General features: G+C 45.8%; 3 protein-coding genes across 4 annotated transcripts in view; 1 reads left to right on the forward strand and 2 right to left on the reverse strand.

The window, feature by feature from the left end:
- Positions 1–718: 718 nt before the first annotated feature.
- Positions 719–2,993, forward strand: pcbd1 (pterin-4 alpha-carbinolamine dehydratase/dimerization cofactor of hepatocyte nuclear factor 1 alpha). Its single transcript, XM_034551429.1, has 4 exons — positions 719–828; positions 1,606–1,737; positions 1,841–1,921; positions 2,586–2,993. Exons 1-4 carry the CDS (start codon positions 826–828, stop codon positions 2,676–2,678), a joined length of 309 nt encoding a protein of 102 aa, XP_034407320.1. The 5' UTR covers positions 719–825; the 3' UTR covers positions 2,679–2,993.
- A 452-nt stretch (positions 2,994–3,445) lies between these two features.
- Positions 3,446–12,634, reverse strand: sgpl1 (sphingosine-1-phosphate lyase 1). 2 transcript variants are annotated; one of them, XM_034551428.1, is made up of 14 exons: positions 12,439–12,634; positions 9,698–9,863; positions 9,060–9,127; positions 8,546–8,693; positions 8,320–8,399; positions 7,983–8,111; positions 7,802–7,890; positions 7,241–7,349; positions 7,060–7,158; positions 6,819–6,965; positions 6,388–6,626; positions 6,136–6,282; positions 5,922–6,042; positions 3,446–5,362 (listed from the first exon to the last, which is right to left on the reverse strand). In XM_034551428.1, exons 1-14 carry the CDS (start codon positions 12,448–12,450, stop codon positions 5,219–5,221), a joined length of 1,698 nt encoding a protein of 565 aa, XP_034407319.1. In that variant the 5' UTR covers positions 12,451–12,634; the 3' UTR covers positions 3,446–5,218. The 2 variants fall into 2 exon arrangements, with proteins under 2 accessions (XP_034407319.1, XP_034407318.1); XM_034551427.1 differs by lacking the exon at positions 12,439–12,634 and adding an exon at positions 10,312–10,471.
- A 5,618-nt stretch (positions 12,635–18,252) lies between these two features.
- pdlim1 (PDZ and LIM domain 1 (elfin)) overlaps positions 18,253–20,981 on the reverse strand; it is a 7,116-nt gene continuing 4,387 nt past the window's right edge. The window contains exons 4-7 of the mRNA XM_034552474.1: positions 20,757–20,941; positions 20,164–20,312; positions 19,872–19,989; positions 18,253–18,924 (exon numbers count right to left, since the gene is read on the reverse strand). Of these exons, the coding sequence (XP_034408365.1) occupies positions 18,738–18,924; positions 19,872–19,989; positions 20,164–20,312; positions 20,757–20,941 (639 nt within the window). The 3' untranslated portion in view covers positions 18,253–18,737. The remainder of the gene's footprint in view (positions 18,925–19,871; positions 19,990–20,163; positions 20,313–20,756; positions 20,942–20,981) is intronic.

Raw genomic sequence — 20,981 nt, forward strand, 5'->3', positions numbered from 1 at the left:
GGGGTCACGTTTGGGGTCATTTTAATCTGCAATGTTGGTGCATAAATGATGATGATGATGATGAATAAAATCTGAATTAATGATGAAAACAGACACTTTGGGCCGTTTGAAAAAAAAAAAAGAAGCTTCTATGTGTATTCCTGTCGAAGTCGGAGGGATTAGCTCCAGTTCCAAACACGACCCACAAAACCATTTGACTCCAATCTACATGGCTGTGTTCTAAATCGAAGCGCCGTTCTCATTTCCCCACCCAGCCGACTGTTAAATGTTGATCACTTGTCACATCCTCTCCCTGTCCTCATTTCATTAAGCAGCTCATTTCCCTGAGCGCTCGCTGTGACAGATGAGTTCACGGGGTGACGGGGGGGGGGGGGGGGGGGGGGGGGGGTCAGGAGGAGCAGCCCATTAACCTTTGACATGAACTGCAGCCGGCTGAAGAGCAGCGCTTTGCTTTAAAATCTGCTGTCCTGTTGAACAGAGACGTCATTAACAGTGCTCTGGAAGTTCATGTTTTAATTTGCGTGCATATACAACATGCAATGTGTCATTAAAGCTTCCTTCTTTCATCACACAGCAGTCTAAGGTGTGAGTCCTGCCACAATAGGTGGCCTCACGCCCGCCTTGTGCAACAGATGACAGTTTATGATTAAGCCCCATGTGGCCGAGCGGCCTATCAGCAGTGAGGATTTCTACTCAGGCTTCTGCGGGGGCAGCTAATCAGGACCTGTGGCTGTGTATTATTTCCAGTCGCTCCCACTGGCTGCCACAGATCTGTGCAACAGGGAGCTGGAGCTGAACCTCCTCTGTGCATGAAAACACTCAAACATGGTGAGTACACAAGCTCTCTACGGTCTGTGTGTGTGTGTGTGTGTGTGTGTGTGTGTGTGTGTGTGTGTGTGTGTGTGTGTGTGTGTGTGTCACACAGAGCTGCTTACACACCTCACACACTTGTTGCCATTTAATCACTCTCAAGATCTAGAACTCCTGTAGAGAGAAGGTTTTATGGCACGCCGAGGAATGCAGATACATTTAATACAACGTTCATAATGTGCCGTATAATTCTGCAGGGTTAAGAAGGACATGAGCAACATTCTCCCGTGTTTGCAGTAGCCTCATCGCCTGGGGAGTGGAAGAGGTTGAAGCCAGTGGGCATTGTCTGTGTGCTGCCGATAGAGACGATTAGACTGTTGCTATGATACCCGTTGATGTCATCGCTCTCTGCTCGTGACCTCTGCTCTGGTTTGTGGGCATGACCGCTCGCCTGGGGACAAAGCTCCTCAAAGGTCCCCTCTCTCGACCGTGCAATAAAATCGGACATCCGATTGAGGAATGTTGTGAAATGTCCGGGGTCACGCCGGCTGAATGAGAGCAGCAGTAGAAACCTTAAATCCATGTGACCCTGCATCATGTGTCCAGATTAGGAAGTGAGTGACCAAGAGGGTGGCCCCACAGCCCTCCCACCACCACAACATACCTTTGAACCAGCTCGTCCTTTTAAACCAGGAATGCAGCCTCTCATTGTTTCCAGATGGGGTCCCGTGCAACCAATCAGAGTGTGTGTTGGTGACACTGCCCCTCTAACAGTACTGTTACTTCTGCTCTCAGGCTGGTAAAATTCAGAGTCTGACTGAGGAGGAGAGGAATCACCTCCTCCCCCTGCTACGCAATGCTCAGTGGGTGGAGGTTGTGGGACGGGACGCCATTTACAAAGAGTTTATTTTCAAAGACTTCAATCAGGTATCTAATGTCTCCCAGTTAACTCACCAAAATCCACATAACTAGCATCTACTGAATATTATGCTCATACATTACATGACTGCATGATTTCTCTACCTTCCAGGCTTTTGGTTTCATGTCCAGAGTGGCGTTGCAAGCAGAGAAGATGGACCATCACCCCGAATGGTTCAACGTCTATAATAAGGTAAAAAAAGGAGATGTATGCAAAGCACAGCTGGCTTTCTTTGTTAAAGAAGTGCCCGATATTGTGACTGAAGCTCCACATTCGTCAGTCTTTTACCTAACTTTGTGAACATGGACATGCCAAATTATGAAAAACATTGATGCTCCCATTTTTAAAAGCACAGGTGTGTCGTGTTCAGCTAATGCGACAGGAAAAGGGGTTTAATGCTCTTCTTGTCAGAGGAAAAACATTGTAGTGCAAAGAAATGTCCATTTAATTACAGTGTGCTGGTAATGCCAGTTTATTCATAAATTGCCGTATATAAATGGACCTGTACTTGTACCTGTATACTTCCGACCACTCAAAGCCCTTTAACACTACATGACATTGTTCACCCATTCACACACTGATGGGAGGAGCCACCTGCCCATCAGGACTAACTTTTGGGGTTAAGGGTGTCTTGCCCAAGGACACATTGACTAGCAGAGCCGGGGATCGAACCGCCGATCCTCTGACGAACTTGCTCACCACTCAAGTGGCCAATGGGAAGGCGAGAGTGGATGATGCTTTTATACAGTTGGCTGTGAACCTTCGGGCTAAAGCGAACGCACAGGTACGTGATACAGAACAGTCCTATGACGAGTTCCCTGCTCCGTGTCCCTTGGGCCCCCCCCCCCCCCCCCAGGTCCAGATCACCCTCAGCACACATGACTGTGGGGGGCTGTCCCAGCGAGACATCACGTTGGCCACCTTCATTGACCAGGCATCGCTGATGTGAGGCTTCATTCCTCTGGCGTCACCTGCAAAATCCAAACGATACGTACATTCCACTGACTTGGGTCCAAAGTGTGTTTAAAAAATATATATATATATATATATATATATATATGTTTACTGTGGGTTTTTGCACGTGATAGATTATGAACCAAAAGGTTAAAATGGTGTTTACACATTAAAGATCAAGTCATTTCTCATTATTACAGAAAACATTCACAATGGTTGTGTTTTTGTACTTCCCTGTCAGTAAATGATATTTTCTGTCAAACTGTTCTCGTCATAACTATAAAAAAGGAAACGACCAGAGAAGGAGACTGAATGCATTTTATTGAAAACATAACAGGCCATCTGCTGAGCGTGACTGTTACTGGCCAGAGTGGATCACGTTGAACCGGCAGCTGCTTCCTGCCTCCAACGTGCTCTCTGACGTGCAGACGGATCTTTAAACGTTCTCGACTTTACATGATGACACACAAGTCAAAAAACACCTGACAATAAAACGCAGTCCAAACGCACCGATTAGTGTCCGTCAAGGCTCCCGGCATTGTGAATCCTTTAGAGACTGATGGCCGGTTCCATTCCAAGTCCAGGTGTTCGTGTGTTACTTAGTCCACCATGTGCAGTGGGGCTTCACGATGTCACGCTTATGAAGCCACGCTTATGAAGCCAGATCTGAGGATCTTGGAGAGAGAGTTCAAACCCCTGAAGGCATCGAGGTGAACGCTCTTTATTGCTCCGTAACGTCCCCGTTTAGATATCAGAGAGGAATTTGCATTAAAACGTGTTTATTCAAAAGTGATTGCTTTGCCATTCAATGGTCACATGATATTTCTCCAAAGCAAAACGGGATGAAGGACGGCTGCATGGACACATGATGCTATCAGCTTTAGGTACCGACTAAGATCCCCAAACATAGAAGAAGAACCTGAATACATTCATGTCTCATCTCTCTAAAACTGCGCCGCATGTACAAAACCAATAACTGAAAACACAAACGCTCGCAAATTAAAGTGATCAAACAAACACCCAGTGGTCACACAAATGGTTAAATTACACAAACAAGGCCTAATGATAAAGACTTCTCTGGAAAAGTTACATATTGCACAGACATGGAATTCATCTCATGGAAATACAGTTTCAACAAGCAATATTAGGAAAGCACGTGAGAGAAAGAGGCCAAGACGCGGCGGCCGCTTTGGTGTTACACAATGCAGACGTGAAGCTGTCAACCTGTTGGTAAATGTGGAAATATCCTGCTGAATGGATATTTACCCCAAACAAATAGCCACATTCAGTGGGTTTCTCCCAACACAACTATGGAATCGGTCAGTCTGTGGATAAACAACAAAAAAAAACTCCATCACAGTGGATCGGTTTCCTTTCAGGATGTCCAAGAACACTTTTATAATGGTTTGTTAATTGTTTACGTTTCAGTGGATGAATAACTGGCGGAAGCATTGAGTAGAAACTGAGGTAGATTGAGTGGTACACGGGTGACTCTACGCAGGACATGTGGAGCGTCTGCTTGTTGATCTCACACACACAGCGGGTTGGAAACAGCCTTCAGCCTGGATTGTTAAAGTATGTCAACACACAAGCCAGCTCCTGAGTGGAAAAGAACCAAACAGGAGAAACAATTACATATAACCAACGTGGCTACAAAGCCTTGGCTTCTACTCACCGCTTTACACAATATTCAAGGCCTGGTTACAAGTTTTTTTTTAAAAAAGAAAAAAAAAAAAAGACAATTTTATCGAATATTAAAAAAGCTCCCGCGATACAAATCCCGAAAGCAGACTTAAAATCAAAAAAGGGACGTCGTCACACTAAGTGCTAACCGACAAGGACACAAAGACGAGAACGTCAGAGCGGTTGTTTCAAGTGATTCACAGATTAACCCGACTGGTTCTTTGCAGGGCATTGCAGCGCTTTTACAATTAAAAAAAAAATAAAGAAAATTATGTAAAAAGCTTTCCTCATTGACATCTATGACATGATGGGGATGATGAGGATGAGAACTTTCACCGTCGTCCGGCCTCCACACGTCCACTCAGTCTAAAGCAGTACATCCGCTCTGGCGCTAGAGGGCAGCACAGCGTCTCTAACGGTGTTTTCGCTGAGTCATGACAGATGGCGAAGCTGATGGAAGCTGAAATGTTCCGGCAGTATAAAAAAAAGGAATGCTTTTGCTATGTGAATTGATTGAGATTATGACAGACATTCGCATTTTAACAAAAAGGTGGAATTGAAATGGACTTTTCAAACAAATAAAATAAACACACACACGCACACGCACTTCCACTACATTAATAAAAATCAAATGAAAAGACCAAAACTCATTTGGAACCAGTCGTTTCTTCTCTGTGCCGCTTAGGCACAATGTTACAAAGCAATAATAAATGACGATGGCTTGTGCTTCTGCAGATGTTTTCAGTATGGTGGAGGTATGCAAGATAAGGCAACCGTCGGGCCCTAAGCTCAGGGGCTCTGGAGGAGGCGTGCGGAGGGGTCAGGGGGGTTCAGGGGGGGCCCAGTCCTGCTTCAGTGGGCTTTGCCGTTGCCGTTCATCTGGCTGGTGTTTGGCTTGGACACCTCAGTGCTGTAGAGACAGTCCAGGAAACCCCGGGAGATCTCCGTCACCATGGATCTGTCGGGGATGGACTGGGCCATGCCGTAGATCGCTCCCTGAAAACATCACGGCGGGGACAAGAATGAGTTTTAAGAAACGTGCCTTGAATGTTCAAAAGCACTTCCGTTAATGTTTTCCTACATTTCCCAGCATACCTTTTAACAACCCAGAGAGAGCAGTTTTTCTGAGCTGTATACATACACTAAGGATGGAAAGCAATCGTGTTGTTGGACACTGCCGCCCCCCCCCCGGAAGCATTATTCAGTTGAAAAGTGACGCTTCATTCGTGAGTGTGCTCCAAACCAACCCGACTGGCACAAAGCAGATTTGTGCTGCTGAGTTTCCACTCCATTTAAAACTGACGCACAAAAACAGAACGTGCTGCTTGTGTAGACTTGAACCGACAGCTAAATGCCACGTGTACCAACAGCATGGTAAACAATGGAGACTGTTTGTCACGCCAAATGAACATTTGACTCTTTCTTGGCTGCAAAGGTGGAGTACCCACTCAAATCGTGAGGATTGTACTTTTTTTGTTTCAAGTTTTAGGTTGTACTGTATATTCAGTGTATGAATGCAACGTGTGTGTGTGTGTGTGTGTGTGTGTGCCCTCACCATTCCTGTGGTTTTCTCTTTGGGGTTCTTCATGATGATGGCCACCTGCTCTTTGACATCACGGACAAACTGATCAGCGACGCCCGACTTCGTGTGCAGAACTGTGCAACAAATGTGGATGCTGTGAAGAAGAACGTCACACTATTAACATTACACTATTGATGATAATACTTTTTTAATTAATACTCGTTTAGTTTTTCCCCCATATATGTACCTTGAGGGGTACTGCAGTGTGTTCAGATTCCAGCCCTTTGAAGTCAGCGCATTAGACAGACGGAAAATATCAAAGACATCGGAGCCGATTGCCACCACCGACACCTTTGGCTCCCCAAACACAAACACACCATTTATCTTGCAGATTCTGGCAAAAAAAAAAAAAAGAAAAAAAAAAAGTAGTTAATGTTGGTGATCATTTAAATGATGAATCACATTTCTACTTTGGTGTCAATAAGCACAAGTGTCTTACGCTTTTTGGATTTTGCGCGCCGTGCTGACGATCTTCTTGGTGGCGTCGATGTATCCGTCCTCCCCCATGTGCATCATGGTTGCCCAGCAGGCGGCGATGATTCCTCCGGGCCGGGAGCCGGCAACAGAGGGCGAGGCATAGATTCCCCCCTGCCAGTCTGGAGCTACAAAGTACTGGTAGTGACGGTACTTCTTATCACTGTAGAGGATCACGGAGGAACCTTTGGGGGCGTAGCCATACTGGAGAGAAATGGAGTGGCAAACAATGCAGCATTAAAACAGTATGGTCTGGAGCCATCGCTTTACACACAGTACAATCACTATATCCAGGTTTTCTCGGTAGAAATCCTAACTTTCTTTTTATTCTTTAAGTTTGGAAATCAACCAAACGAGGAGCAGTTGATGTGAAGGGAATCCAAAAGCACTCCTTACCTTGTGGGTGTCAGCAGAGATGCTCGTAACACCTTTTACCCTGAAGTCGAACGGGGCGAGCGGGTAACCGGCCTTGGCCATGAAGACGATGAGAAAACCTCCCAGACAGGCATCCACATGCAGCGGGAGGTTGTAGCGCACAGCCAGCTGGAACACAGCGGGGAGGGGCCAGTGTCAGAGATCTCACTTCCTCGTTTTCATTTCAGAACCTTTTTAGGTGGGTACGTGTTTAAATTCTGACCTTGGCGACTTCCTCAACGGGATCTATGATTCCATGAGGAAACTGAGGCGTCGAGCACACGAGCATGGCGGTGTTCTTGTTGATGGCTCTCTTCATAGCCTTGAGACAGAGGACAACAACATGGGAACAACTCAAGTCTGTAGCAGAGCAGTCGGTCCGCCTGCGCCTACCGGACTCTCACCTTCACGTCGACTTTCATGCTTTTCTCGTCAAGGGGAACGTGAACGAGCTTCATCCCGAAGTAGTGCGCCGCTTTGTCGAAGGCCGCGTGGACGCTCACGGGCGCAACACTGCACAAAGTGGACAAAACAACACAAAGATAATGTTAGAACTCTTGTATTACATTGAGTCATGGCCACGGTTGAGTGCAGTACACATCATGTTGTTCAAGGTCGACAATTTACAATGAGATACATTTTGTTATTTCGGTGCAACTACTGGATGAAGTTGGCAAAATGAATGCAACGTATCTCAACTCCATTGGATTCATATCATAGTCACAATAACTTTATACCACTGGAGAACATCACTTACGAGAAACAAGCATAAAACCTTTTTAGAAGGATTGGCAACCGTTCATAGACACTCCTCTGAGCCCGATTGTGTGAATCTACTTTTATCAGGTCATCAGGTTTTATCATAGAACGAGTCATACTGCTCATGAATGATCTCAGTAAAAACATGATTAACTGCTATACTGTAATGTTTAATCATCAACTGTGTCTAATAAAGCCTGTCTTACATTTCAGGGTATTTCACACCGCGTTCATACGCCATGTCTCTGTAGGCCTTGCAGGCCATCAGGATGCTCTCAGTTCCTCCTGAAGTAACCTGGCAAAGAGGCAGAGAGTTATTTTAAAGGTGTTGGACCCGTCCATCCTTAGGTTACAGTGCAATCTGTGGCCACAATTATGATAACGTACTGTGCCACAGGAGCTCGGTCCGCCGCGGAAGAGTGTGCAAGCCATTCTGACAACCTCCGCCTCCATCTTTCTCACGCCAGGAAAGATGTCCGGGTGGAGTGGGTTGCTCCATGCAAAATCTCCATATACCTGGGATCAACAGAGAGAGGAAAAACAAAGAAGGGACAAAAGCAGTTAAGATGAACTCAAAATATTTACTGTGACACACTAGCAGGGTGGCAACAGTCCAAAACAAATACCAAAAAAAAGAAACAAAAGAAACGAGTCGGCCTTGCTTGCTGTAGCCAAAAAACCACAATGTATTCAAGTTGGAATTCCAAAGCCCAGAGATGCATACCTTCACCAGGAGATTGGTCAGGGATTCATCACCCCAGTACACGGCCCCCGAAACACATCCGTTCTCCCACTGCACCTCATCTGCAACAACACAAGACATTTCTTTCTACTCAATGCGGGGGAGGAGAAAAGGGTCACGCTCTTTGTTATCAGCATCGAAGACGGGCAAGACCCTTCAGGAAGTCAGCCATACGGATAATGAAGCTCAGGAATGAATGATGACTTACTCAGAGTCTCGTACTCTCTGATTTTGTCCAGCACTTGGCTCTGAGAGAGGCCTTTAGAGGGCAGCTGTTTAGTGTAGCTCATCCCCTCCTTCAAAGTGCACAGACTGGCAGACATGTCATCCAAAGCCTTGTTGAGCTGGCTCTGGATCTGTCGTAAACGAGAGGGTCGACGTTACTTTACAGGCGTCGACTTTCTCTGGATGCAGTACAAAACAACAGTGAAGCGAAGTATGGGATGGTGGGGGCAGCTGTGTTTCAGGGTGAATAGGCAACACGTCCACTTTACTGTCAACACTTTGTGTTAGTTATTTTTTTTTGATAAAGCCTGTTGGTGATGTAACCAAATGTTATCACCGGAGCGTGACTTTAAGTGGGTTAAAGTGTTGACCCCCCCCCCCCCCCTCGCGTGATGTGCTCAGTCATCCAAGAGTGACTCATAAATAAAGTCTGAGACGCTGAAGTCAGTGCACATCTGTTGGAAAAAGAAGGAACCCCGTTCACCACAGATACTTACTGTTGCGCCAACATAGGGTATTTTTCTGATGAGTCGAAAGCACAGCTTCTTGATTCGGGACGGGAGACCTGTTGTCCAAACACACACACACACACACACACACACACACACACACACACACACACACACAGCTGTGGTGAAAGGCTGGCACACATTCAACCACAGACATTAAAACAGACGACTTCAGAAAGCACGCGTCAAGAAAAGACGTGGTCTATGACGATCGGAGCCGCGTTACACAAAGCGCCGGAGTCGTGCGGTTTCCTTTGAGAAGCCTCGACTCTGGGCAATGTTCACTCTCGAAGAGTCGACAAGGAGGAGCTGGCCTTGTTGGAATTCAACCACTGATTGATGGATGGATAGATAGAAAGCAGATCTAGAAAGTCTTGTTGATCGACGGTATTTACCCAGTCAAACAAACTAGAGGAACAAGTACTGTAGAAGAAGAAACTAACTGCAGAGCACCGGGGAAACTTCATTAAAAGGTCCTTCACTTAATTGCTCAGGCTATATTTTTAAACTCCACATAGCAGTAGACCTGTAGCATTTCAGAGAATATGACTGAATTACAGTATTACAAATTGTCCCATTTAATCCCCCTACTTTGCACCCATGCGTCGTCCCGTGTGATAGATTACTTTCTTGCTGGAAGAGGAAGCCTTTGATCCAGACGGCTCCCAGGGTGGTGATGACCGTCGCTCCGACGATCTGCCACGGCTCCAGGTCCGCGCAGCGCGAGTTGACCTGCCGCCGGCCCTCCTCCAGGTACAGCAGGACCATCTCCTTATACACCTCCAAGGCCGCCTGGACACAGAGGCGCATACGTCACAGTGCGGTCGCTTGAAGAGCAACTTCACATCGGCATCTGTTACTAATTTGTTTTCTTTATTCGAATGTGTCCATATGAGGAAGTGAAGGGTTAAATAATCCGTGTTGATGAATTATCATCATTGGGATTTAATAGACATTCAATCACAGATACTCCAGCGTATCGTCTGATAAAAAACATCTGCATTTCTATAAATACCATGCTGCCAATTTGTAAAACTACAGGACAAATAAGCTTCGTAAACAGTGAAGTGGAATTGTTCAGAACCAAAGAGAGATTTGTCTTAAATTCAAAAACACATAGGCTCCATGAAACAGAAGAAATACTCCCAACAACTCGCTTTGAAGAAAGAGTGACTTTGTAACTATTTAAAAAACTAACTCATTTCCCTGAGACAGCCGAGTCCTGAAAGCAAGTACTTACAGCAGAAGACATTGTCAGAGCTACAGAGTGCCGCTTCCCCCTTACACTAACGCCTTGAGCCGTCCCTTTCCTTCTCCAGGTGAGAGTGAGAGAGTGAGAGAGTGCTCTCAGCTGCAAGGACGACTTTCCCCAGACTCCTCCCAGCACCAAGACCCACAAAAACAACTCATCCAACCAGCACGTTTGGCAATCAACCACGATCCGACGTGACAGGAAGTCTGCCTTGAAATAGACAGAGCTCTAACAATATTATGTTGCCCAATCAGTTCCACGCCTGATCGCTCAACAAACACTGCGATATTCGTCGGCGATCTGAATGGGAAGTTTTCACAGCCTGAGAAAAACCAAATGGAGCCGTAATCAATAAAAATTGACCCCGCGAAGTGCAGCAAAGTTATCGTTCCATTATCTCTCCCCACTGTTGGTTTTATGACACAATAGCAGGCGGTTTGATAACCCTCGTTCCTCCAGATCGGACACAATCAGATGGAGGAAAGTTTAAGGTTCAAAAAGACGATATGTTGAGTCATCCAAGTCTGACACAAACATGCTTCAACAGCACGATGAGGTACGTTTGCTGGAGCTACAGAAACACTGCGTCCATTAATTGATCCGAAGCATTATACGCTCACTGGGAAAGTTTCATGGCGAGAATATCAAGTTGTTTAAAGTGAGTGAAGCTTTCATGAAGTCCACCACCACCACCACACCCCCCTACCCAGAATACGGCTGTCACCTCCTGCCTGTTTGGAGAACATGCTCTTATACAGGTTTGGCCTGATCAGCTGCATAGAACCAGACAGGAGGGAAAATAAAAAGCCATTAACATGTGCGTGACTGGGAGGCTCGAGTTGCCGTGATAGGGATCGTGTTTGAACGGGCAGGTACGAGTGTGCTGGCGAAAAGACAAGATTACAAACAGCGTTATCCAACATCAGTGCAAAAGGCAAGTCAGGTCCCCTTAACATACAGGCCTGTAGCTCTCTCTCTTTGCCAGTTATCCAACACCCTTAGTTTGTCAGTCTAGATTGTTTTCGCCTTAAGGTCCACCCACACTCCCCCTACACCGCACCATTCAATGCAATCTTTGCCTCAGGAAAACGCACACGGAGTCCACACAAAAGACACTTGGACAAGTGTCGTCCGACTCATTGTTGAGCAGTGGACGCCCATTCCTTTGCTCTCCCCCCACCCCCCTCTCTCTCGCACGCCATTTGACTATTCTGTAAGGAGAGCTTTTGTTGTCTCAGAGGGGAGGTCATGTTCTCATGGAAATGTACCGGGTGGTGTGAGGTGGCTGCTCCTGGATACATCAAGGGAAAAAAGACACTGAGGCACAACATCACAAAAAAAAGCTTCCAGAATAATTACAGCTGTGGTATTTAAAATCAACTGGATACAGAGCTTCACGTGACCTGAGCTGACATTTAGGCCCAAGCTTTTCTTTCTGTTCCTTGCATTGATCAGAAGCAGGAGTCCAGCCTGTGACTGATGGTTCATTTCCTACCGACAAGCCGAGATGCCCCCTAGTGCCGAGTCCTCTCGGTCTAATGGCTGCTGACCACAAAACTTGATTCTGCTCCTTTAAGGGGAAAAACCCACAAATCTTAACAGCTCTCTGGTGGCGGTGTTTAGAGTAAGGCTTTGTTTAAGCTTCCTGCAGGTTGCACTTGGACAGGATTTCGATTATAAAACAGAGGCTGCTGGTAGAAACATTAGGAAAGGAGCTGGAAACCTTACACCGACAATAATACGCATTAAGGTGAAGTCACGTGGCTGCGTTGTACTTCCCTGTATTGTCTTTTTTTAGGAGTCGGGGGGAACATAAAAAGGGGTCAACTTCTGTAACGTGTTTTATTTCAGGAACCAAAAGAATTACAGGCTTCTTAAAAACAACAAACAGCCATACATGTGTGACGAGGGGCTTCGGCGTGCGGGGTCCCCATTAAAACACACGGTCTGTGGACTTGGGACATCCCAGTGAGCAAAACAAGTGCCGCTGGCTCACTTTACTATTGATAAACAAGTGTTCTCCTCGTCACGCGCCTGGCAGCGCCGCCGCCCGTCCGTGTGTCACACTGCGTGTCATTTGAAGAAAAGAGCAGATACAAGAGACGCGACACCTACCCACACGTCCATGTTGTCGACCGAAAGTCCTCTTATCGTGTCCGCCTCTCGGGAAAGTCACCTCCAAGCCGCCTGCGCTGAGTGTCCGGCTCTCATCTACATGCTACACCCCCCTCCCCCGACACCCCACCCCCCCGAAAACGGCCGCAAGCTAACCCTGATTCAGGAAGTCTGCAGCCGGATAAGCTGCGCGCGCTTCCCGAGCGAGAGGAGATCTCACGACGCGGCGGCCGGAGTCCCCGTGACGCGAGAGATCGGCGTCCGCGGCGCGCCGCATCCTTTGCGGATCTACTTTTTGTCAAAAAGGAGGAAGGAGGACGCAGCGTCGCACGTTTTGACTCCCGCAACTGGATCGCGTTAGCCGAGAGATGATGCTGCGTTCGAATGCTCTTCGTAAACTCCAGCTCCCAGTCATTTCAGCCCATTCAATACAAATACAAAATAAATCACATACAACATATATAGACGGGGCATAGATAAAGATTTTTCAACTATCGTTGTTTATCCTGTATTTTGCTTCTACACATAAAAAGCATATTCAACTTTTCATGAGCTTCCAAAAACAGAAATCTTTGACTAAAGTAGTTTAGAAAGTAGAACATTTAGCTTGGAGATTCATGTTTTTTACTGGATGCCTCTGGTTAACATACACAACTGGCTTAATTCTGCAGTCATTTATTATTACTATTACTATTATTATTATTATTATTGTTATTATTATTTATTGGCCTCGATGTAGTGAAAACAATATTGGAACCAGACTTCCACAGATTACAACCCTCATAGTCGCAGACACCTTACATGGTGGTGGTGGGGTGATGGGTGTGAAATGGACGTTTGTTTATGAACAAACTAAAAAAAAGAAAAGTGACGACTGAACTGACAGCCATGTATTTTCGACGCCCTGCACTTTAAAAATGGCTGCTTTTGTCGCACACTCGAAATGTACAACTGTGTCGGGTCGTTCACCTTTATTCTACTTATAGTTTCCATATGTCCGACATTACGCGAAGGCATCGTTTGGTCTCGCTTTTGTAACGACATGAAACGTTGGTTTCTCTTCAGGAGTGAAAAAGGAGCCTCACAGCAGCCAAGTTCTGGCACTGCAACAACACCCACAACAACTATATAACGAGGACACATGCAGCAGAAACTAAACCCTTTTGTAGTTTGGATCCGTTATTTAGAAGCCAATGTGTTTTATGTAAAACGTTATTTTAAAGCAGCATGGACTGATAAAGTGGACAATATATAGATAGAACAACAAAGGTATCCTTGTATTACTCAAACAAGGATTCCCGATGTATTAGGGATGGACCAGCATGCTTATATCAATAACTCAGTCCGTGCAGCTCATGTGGTGCATGCAGGCTCTAACATGATGATTATTATGCCTCATGGTTTGTATATGGCTGGGGTCCAGAGTGGTTAAACCGTCCTGGATAGGTTGTGCACCACTGACCTCCACATACACATTTAAAAAAATGACACAAATTAAAGACTTAACTGGTTATCATTTTCTCCAAAGATATCAATTAAAGCAAATTGGAATTGCTTGGAGTACAATTGCTGTATCACACTTCTAACATCTAACTCTTCTGATGATTTCACTCGAAATTTCAATCTATTAGAGTTGTGAACAAATTAAATGGCAATATGTCCACATTTAAAATGTATGTGAGCTAATTACGATTTATGTATCGTCAACTGCAATAAATCACTAAAGAAATATTCTAAACTTGAATTACTAAATTGATTCTAATTCTTTTTTTAATATAAGAATGAAGGTATAGTCTTAAGGTAACGTGTATTCTGGGGATTTTATCCATTCGCAGAAATTGCAGCTTTGTTCTTTTTGTCCACGAAGACCCACTAATAAACAACAACAAGCTATCAGAAGAAAGAACCATTCTGCATTTGTTTAGGAGGTGAAAGAGAGCGACTTGCAGCCACAGCCCTATTCGTGCTTCACATCTTTTGAAAAAGACAAACTGTGTCCATAGGAGGGCTATTCCACTGTAATTGGTGTATACTGTCTTCTAAAGCTGAGGTAAGAGGTACAATGCATTGCCTGTGAAAGGGAACTCCAAAGCACATTAAAAGTGAATTACTTCTTGTGTAAAGTGTGTTCGGGGTCATTCTGGTCACGATGCGCGCACCTCTCCAAAAGCGCACACGTCTCCAAAGACGCACTCCATACTTTCTAAAAGGCAGTCACATTGTTGAGGGGCTTCACAAGAGGTGTACATATGGCATCCGGGTTGCAATTAAATGTTTTTAAGATGTTTTTTCTATCTTGAAGAAGTTTCCTTTTTCTTTTTTTCCCACCCGGCAGCTCTTTGCCAGAAAAAAAAGAAGAGGAAGGGGGGAGGGGGGGGCGGCACATTGAATGGCTTCGCTGCTGGTTCGGGATGACAACAATCTGGTCAGCGAGTTGTTGGACTTTGATTGCCCCCTCAAAACGTCCTTCAAACAAAAAGCTGAAGACGAAAATAAAGCCCCACCTGGTACCTCTGTTTGCTAAAATAATAATAAATAGATTTCGTTTAATAAATAATCAAAGGAGCCCGTAAAGTGAAGCAGTTGAGGAAGTATTAATCAGGAGCATCGGGCAGGTATCACCTGCTCCGGAGCCTGCTCAGTTTATTGTTAAATATTGTTAAATCACTTTTCGTACCAAAGTCTGCTCCGATATCTGCTATTTCCACAGCAACTGGGCGCTTATGTTTGCCTTCACTTTGCATAACAAGCAGGACACTATGGCACACTGATAAAAAGAGAGACTGACAACTTCAAACTCACACCTGTCCACGCTATCCGAACATGGATTTGGCATCAATGGATATTTGTAAAGTGGTAATATTCAGTTTACTTTAGACTTTTCGTGCCTTTTATAACAGCAAGGCACCATCTCGTATCTCACCGGTGTATTTGTCCAGTTTATTGAAAGCATATGGTTATCAGATTGTTTCCAAAACACATATTTAGACAGAAAGTTAAGGAGAGCTTTTTGTGATCCTTTGTTGGCAATTGTAAATCATGTTTGAGCTCTGCCACACTCCCCCCTCTCCTCCCCCACCAGGCCTGACACGTGTCTGCGTGTTATTGACATATTTTACTAATCTTTAACTCTCCAAAAGTAAAGTTAATCGAATGCGCCCCTGAGTTGTGGCGATAGTGGACATGTGTTTGGAGATGTCGTAGCGCACACATTTACACTCCCATTACAGAAGAAATCGGGCTTTTATTGTTGTGGCACACAACAGGACCCTTTGTACTACCAGTCCACACAAAAGGTTTCTCCCTTTCGAATACTCTACGTTAGGTGGCCCCATGCGTAATTGTCCATGTCCAGCTTCCCGAGCTCTGCGCTCGAAGGCATTGCGCGAATGTTTGTCTAAATATATGTGACATAAACGTGTCAGATCCTTTGATGTGGATCTTATTTTGTTAGCTAACAAGGAGGTAAGTGACTCCTTAAAATACATTGTGGCAACATTCAAGCAGCTTAAAGGTATTTGATGCCAACCTTACCGTTCATGTGAAATGCGCACAACCAAAAATACGCAACTGTATACTTACTAATAAGCATTTCATTTTAAATAAACTGAGGCGCTGCAGTTGTTTCTACCTCAGTTGTCAGTACTGTGGTGGATCTGAAGTTAATTTTAGAGGAATATATTAAGCCCACCATCTAGCCAGCACGGAATGTGTCAATATTCCGAGTGCGTAAAATGTGGCATTATACAAGTATCGTAAAAGCTGGAGATCTGATAACACGTGCACATGAAAACTCACACCTCGTGCTTAATACATCTTTCCGGAGTGAAATACAGTAAGGTTTTAAATATTTCTGCATAGCCTTTTGTGCAAAAGATACGACAACCAGTCCAGTTGCATGAACCAGGTCATTCTCATTGAGCTTGGATGAGTAATAGTTCATATGCGTAAAAAGAAGACACATATTCATATACTTCTTTACTCCAAGTCAGCTTTCTTTTTTCCTTTATGCCTGGAACCCCACAGCTCATGAACTTTGGCTGAAATATAAATGTGAAATGTGTTAACCATAAACACGCGATAAACCACGATAAAGCTCCCATAGTGTTATTTTACCCAGACGTCCAGCTCGTATTGCTCTGGGGGATTACGTCATATAACGAGCCCAACAATAAGATACCCAAAAGAAGCAGCTCGGGACCAGCAGTGTCCCGAAAGGCTCAGAGGATTTTAAAAGGCAGACTTTTGGGGGAAAGTCAAGAAAAAGTCTCCAAAATCAAGTTTGATCTCGCAAGAAAATATGGTTACTTTTATGCCGGCTCACATATATGGCAATTCCCCGCACAAATTACAAAGATTACACAAAGAAATAGAGCAGTGTAAAGACTGCGGAGAGGGGGAGAGAGAGTGAAGGACGCGCTGCCTGCACGCTGATTGGCCCCTTGACAGGCGCTGTTGATTCAGGCGTCCACCGGGCAAAAAGATAAGATAAAGGCCATATAAAATAGCAGGGATGCGCATCCATCCCTCACTGTCAGCTGCACATACAGCGTCTGCTGCCTCCAGCTCCAAGGGAGGATTACCAAGGACGACCGGATGTCTCCGTATCCAAGCATCACCTGTCAGGTAAGCGCAAATACATCCATCCATTTTCAAATTTCTGCCGTTTGATCTTTTACATATAGATTGTCTAGATTGAAGATTCACTGCCTCTTGTCCACTTGACACATTTTGAGGGAAAAGACAAACAAACTGTATTGGTTATAATAAGTAAAATCACTTCCTAAACACGTGAGTCCAGACTTAAAAAGCTTTGTAAACTTTTTTTGGGGGGGACGAATCCTTATTTTATTCTATTTTTCTATTGCAGAGGATGTCTCCCAAAGAGCCGTGCGCCCCGACCGACCTGCGCACATCCAGAGACGCAGTGACGCTCTGCAGGTTTTCTCCAACTGTTCGCAGCCGCGTGAAGGAAGCCGGGGGCACCTTGGGCACAGGGGACACAGGGGACACCTTGGGCACAGGGGGCACAGGGGACACCGGGGACACAGGGGACACAGGGGACACCGGCATCAACGCGCCGCGGAAGCCGCTGGCCGTCGCCGGAGGAGAGGCCCCCTCGATGATAAACCTCAGACCCAGAAGTGAGAAGTCCGCACCGCGGGGCCGGCGCCGGATAAAGGCCAACGACCGGGAGCGCTCGCGCATGCACAACCTGAACTCCGCCCTGGACGCGCTCAGGAGGATCCTGCCGGCTCTGCCCGAAGAAGCGAAGCTGACCAAGATCGAGACCCTGCGCTTCGCCCACAACTACATCTGGGCTCTGAGCGAGACTCTGCGCATGGCCGACCAGCACGGGCACGCGCACGCGCCGGAGTACCCGGCGCCGGTGGGATCCGACCCGGGCAGCCCGACTAGTGTTTCCTCCGCCGAGTGGGACTCGGCGTCGTCTGCCGTGTCTGGCTGCGAGATCTCAGCCGCCTGCGACCCGAGAAACTGTTACACGTTCGCGCATCAAATGAAGTGCAAGATCCTATCGCGAGAGCCGCCGGGTGTCCGCCCCGTTACCTTTTATTTCAAGTCCATCTGCGGGGAAGAGGACCCGAGGAACACGTGGCGCATTTGACTTTTTAATAACCACCGACCCCCTTTATGAATACATTTTTCACGATGAACTTTAAAAGCTGCTGCACTGCGAGGTGAAAACCTTCCACACAGTTCAGTGTGAAAAGCACTTCAACTAAAAAGTACTTTTACAAATGTGAGCTTTCTTACACTCGGAGCATGAAGCACAATCACTTACGAGACAATTGGTTTAAAGGTAAACATATTTATTTTGGTAATGATATTCAAATGTATTTTTGCTGCATAAAAGTAGGTTTATTTATTTAATAAAACTGTAGAAAACACGTCTCTCGGGGTGAACAAGTGTGGCTTTCCTTTGTTTCCATGATTCAAACAAACATACTGATACATGTACAAAAGACAAACATTAAACACAGTGGCTGTTTTTTTTTTTTTTTTTTAAGTTTAAAGGGAGAGATCAAATAAATGCCATCATTTCATGGCATCAATCAACTTTCCTTTCGCAGAAGCAAAAGTCAATGTGCAAATCAACATGTTCCAAAGATGTAGTTCTTCACCGTCCTGCCTACCAGTGACTGTACTGAAGCATAATGAGAGAAGACCTTTTGTTAAGAGTCTTAGGCGGAGCAAGAGCTAAATGTTGGAATGTCTTGGATTATGTCCCGGCGTCCTATAGTGGCGTGCAGTCCGAGGCAGCGGCTCAGCGAGAAGCTCTACTTGGGGAAGACGGTGACCACGTCGTAGCCCTCTGGGGGCGTCACTCTCTCGCGTGCGTGCTTCTCGCAATAAATCTGGTCCTCCACAAAGAAATGGCCCTTCTGTTTGAGGTTGACGTCGCAGTCCGTGCAGGTGTAGCACTCGGGGTGGCGGAACTTGTCCCTCAGCTTTACCACCATCCCCCTGGAGGGGAGACACAGAGCACGGTTAACATTACGCCGCTCATCCAGACACTGGTCCGTGAGCTGGATTTAGAGCGGTCCTTCATGGCATGTGCAGTGCAAAAAGGTTCTTCGGTACAAGCCCAATGGCGCCCGGACGGCAGAACATTGCATTCCAAAAGAAACGGGGGTTATTTTATCTTTTTATTACAGACGAGAGGAGAGACGGATGCAACAACCGGCTCAGCTCTTCTGATTCTATATACTGTGAACTATGTAAGATAATAGTCTGTGGGTCTGGATGTAGAATAAGGCCTGACTCGAACCAGGGCTTTGACGCGACACATTTCATGTGTACATTTACGACAGACATTTTCATGCAAACAGTTCAAGATGAAGAAGCAATTAGGTTAATTTTAAGTAACACAAATGGCACAGAAAGATAAGATCCTACTGTAGAGTACTTCACATTACAATTTCTACAAAAGACGACAAAACTAGGTTATATTTTGTTGCACATTAATCTTACATTTCAAATCTTTAAAAAAAACAACCCAAGAAACTGAAAAAAGGTTACTCGTGCATAAAATTAAGCCAGAGATCAGTAAGTGGGAGAAGAAAAAAAACAACCTCATTATGCTGAACTAACTACAAATATGTTTAGGGAATTCAAAACAATGAAGGTAAACATATTTACCTTCATTGTTTATGTCAAAGGAATGTATAGAATATGTTTTTTGGGGTAACAAATTTCAATGCCAGACAGCCAAGACTTCCCACCGGTCTTAACTGCATTCAGCCACCAGGTGGAGACAAACTCCAGACAGAGACCACAACACTCCTCGGGCCCTTTGTGCTCACAGCATTTGGTTTGAAGGGATACTTGTTCAGCTGAAGCAATAACATTACTCTGGTAAACTTCTCCGGTGCTGCATATTAACCCGTACCAAGGGAACATTAAATACTTACACAATCCCGGATCCACATTTGTCACAGGAGGGCAACTTGTCCATGTTCCCCACCGATGAGCCCATCTTCAAGGAGGGTGCTTTCACACTCCTGAAGCCCGACGGTTTATCCGGGTCACCTACAAAACACAGAGACGGACCGACTCAACACACGTCGAGGTTTCACGGGTTCTACACACATTTATTTGTGTGATTTCAAGCATTGAGTCGCCTAAAGAAATCTGTCAAACTAAAAGCTATACATTGTAAAAGAGAAAGTTCTTGGCTTCCCTTAGAGGGAGCCGAATCCGTACCTGTCTCAAGGATCTCCTGAAGCACCTTGAATGAAGCCGACTGGCGCGGGGGCTCATCGGACTCCTGGTTCTCCTGAAGCATCTTGTAAACCTCAGAATCCGCTGCGACAGGCGGCCGCTTGCCCGCCTGCGATGGATCTGATGGAGCTCTACAGGGCAGAAAGAGAGAGGGCTTATTTTCACAGCCCAAATCTTGCAACTCAAATTCTGCTGAGCAAACTGATCAGAAACACTCAGAATTCACTTCCTCCAGCAGTGAGCAGCCAGTCAACCGGAGTAATCCATTCTTGGATGTATTGTGGTTCTTTCTTTTTACGATTAAATAATAAAGTTGTGCAACGGCAGATAAGCCTTTTGGGTTGGGCTTCAAAGTGGAACATTAAGCCAAAGCACGTTGTTAAACGTCGACCGGCTCTCTGGTGTGAAAGGTGACGGCATGTGGACAGTAGAACGCGTAGAGGGGGAATCAGAGCCGAGTAAGACGAGACAAAGCACACGTTTGGCAATACAGCCAAGAATTATGGTTGATTTGATCACGGATCTGGGATCCAGTCTGATCTGGGACCACTTGGTCTGCGGCGGCGTGCCCTTACTTGTTGTTGGGCTCGTTAGCGGCGGCGATGGTTTTGACTTCGTCCACGGCCGAGTTGAAGTCCTTGATGTTCTCGGAGGAGTAGAGGCCGGAGGGGCTGTTGTACTGGTTGGTGACCACTGTGGGGCCGAACCCAGCGAAGGGCAGAGCACTCCTGTTGTGGGTGGAGCCGATGTGCCTCACCTCCTGTGGAGAACCAGTGGACAAGAGGGCCGTGAGTCTTTGT

The sequence above is a fragment of the Cyclopterus lumpus genome, chromosome 15 (genome assembly GCF_009769545.1).
Source record: "Cyclopterus lumpus isolate fCycLum1 chromosome 15, fCycLum1.pri, whole genome shotgun sequence".
NCBI classification, from domain to species: domain Eukaryota; kingdom Metazoa; phylum Chordata; class Actinopteri; order Perciformes; family Cyclopteridae; genus Cyclopterus; species Cyclopterus lumpus.

Bases quoted from the DNA above. Each gene is read 5' to 3' on its own strand.
- sgpl1 (XM_034551428.1), bottom strand. The intron at 7,891-7,982 runs GTACGTTATCAT...CCTCTTTGCCAG, and splicing joins GACCGAGCTCCTGTGGCACA to GTTACTTCAGGAGGAACTGA. The intron at 6,043-6,135 runs GTACATATATGG...TCTTCTTCACAG, and splicing joins ACACTGCAGTACCCCTCAAG to CATCCACATTTGTTGCACAG.
- pcbd1 (XM_034551429.1), top strand. The intron at 1,738-1,840 runs GTATCTAATGTC...TCTACCTTCCAG, and splicing joins TTTTCAAAGACTTCAATCAG to GCTTTTGGTTTCATGTCCAG. The intron at 1,922-2,585 runs GTAAAAAAAGGA...CCCCCCCCCCAG, and splicing joins GGTTCAACGTCTATAATAAG to GTCCAGATCACCCTCAGCAC.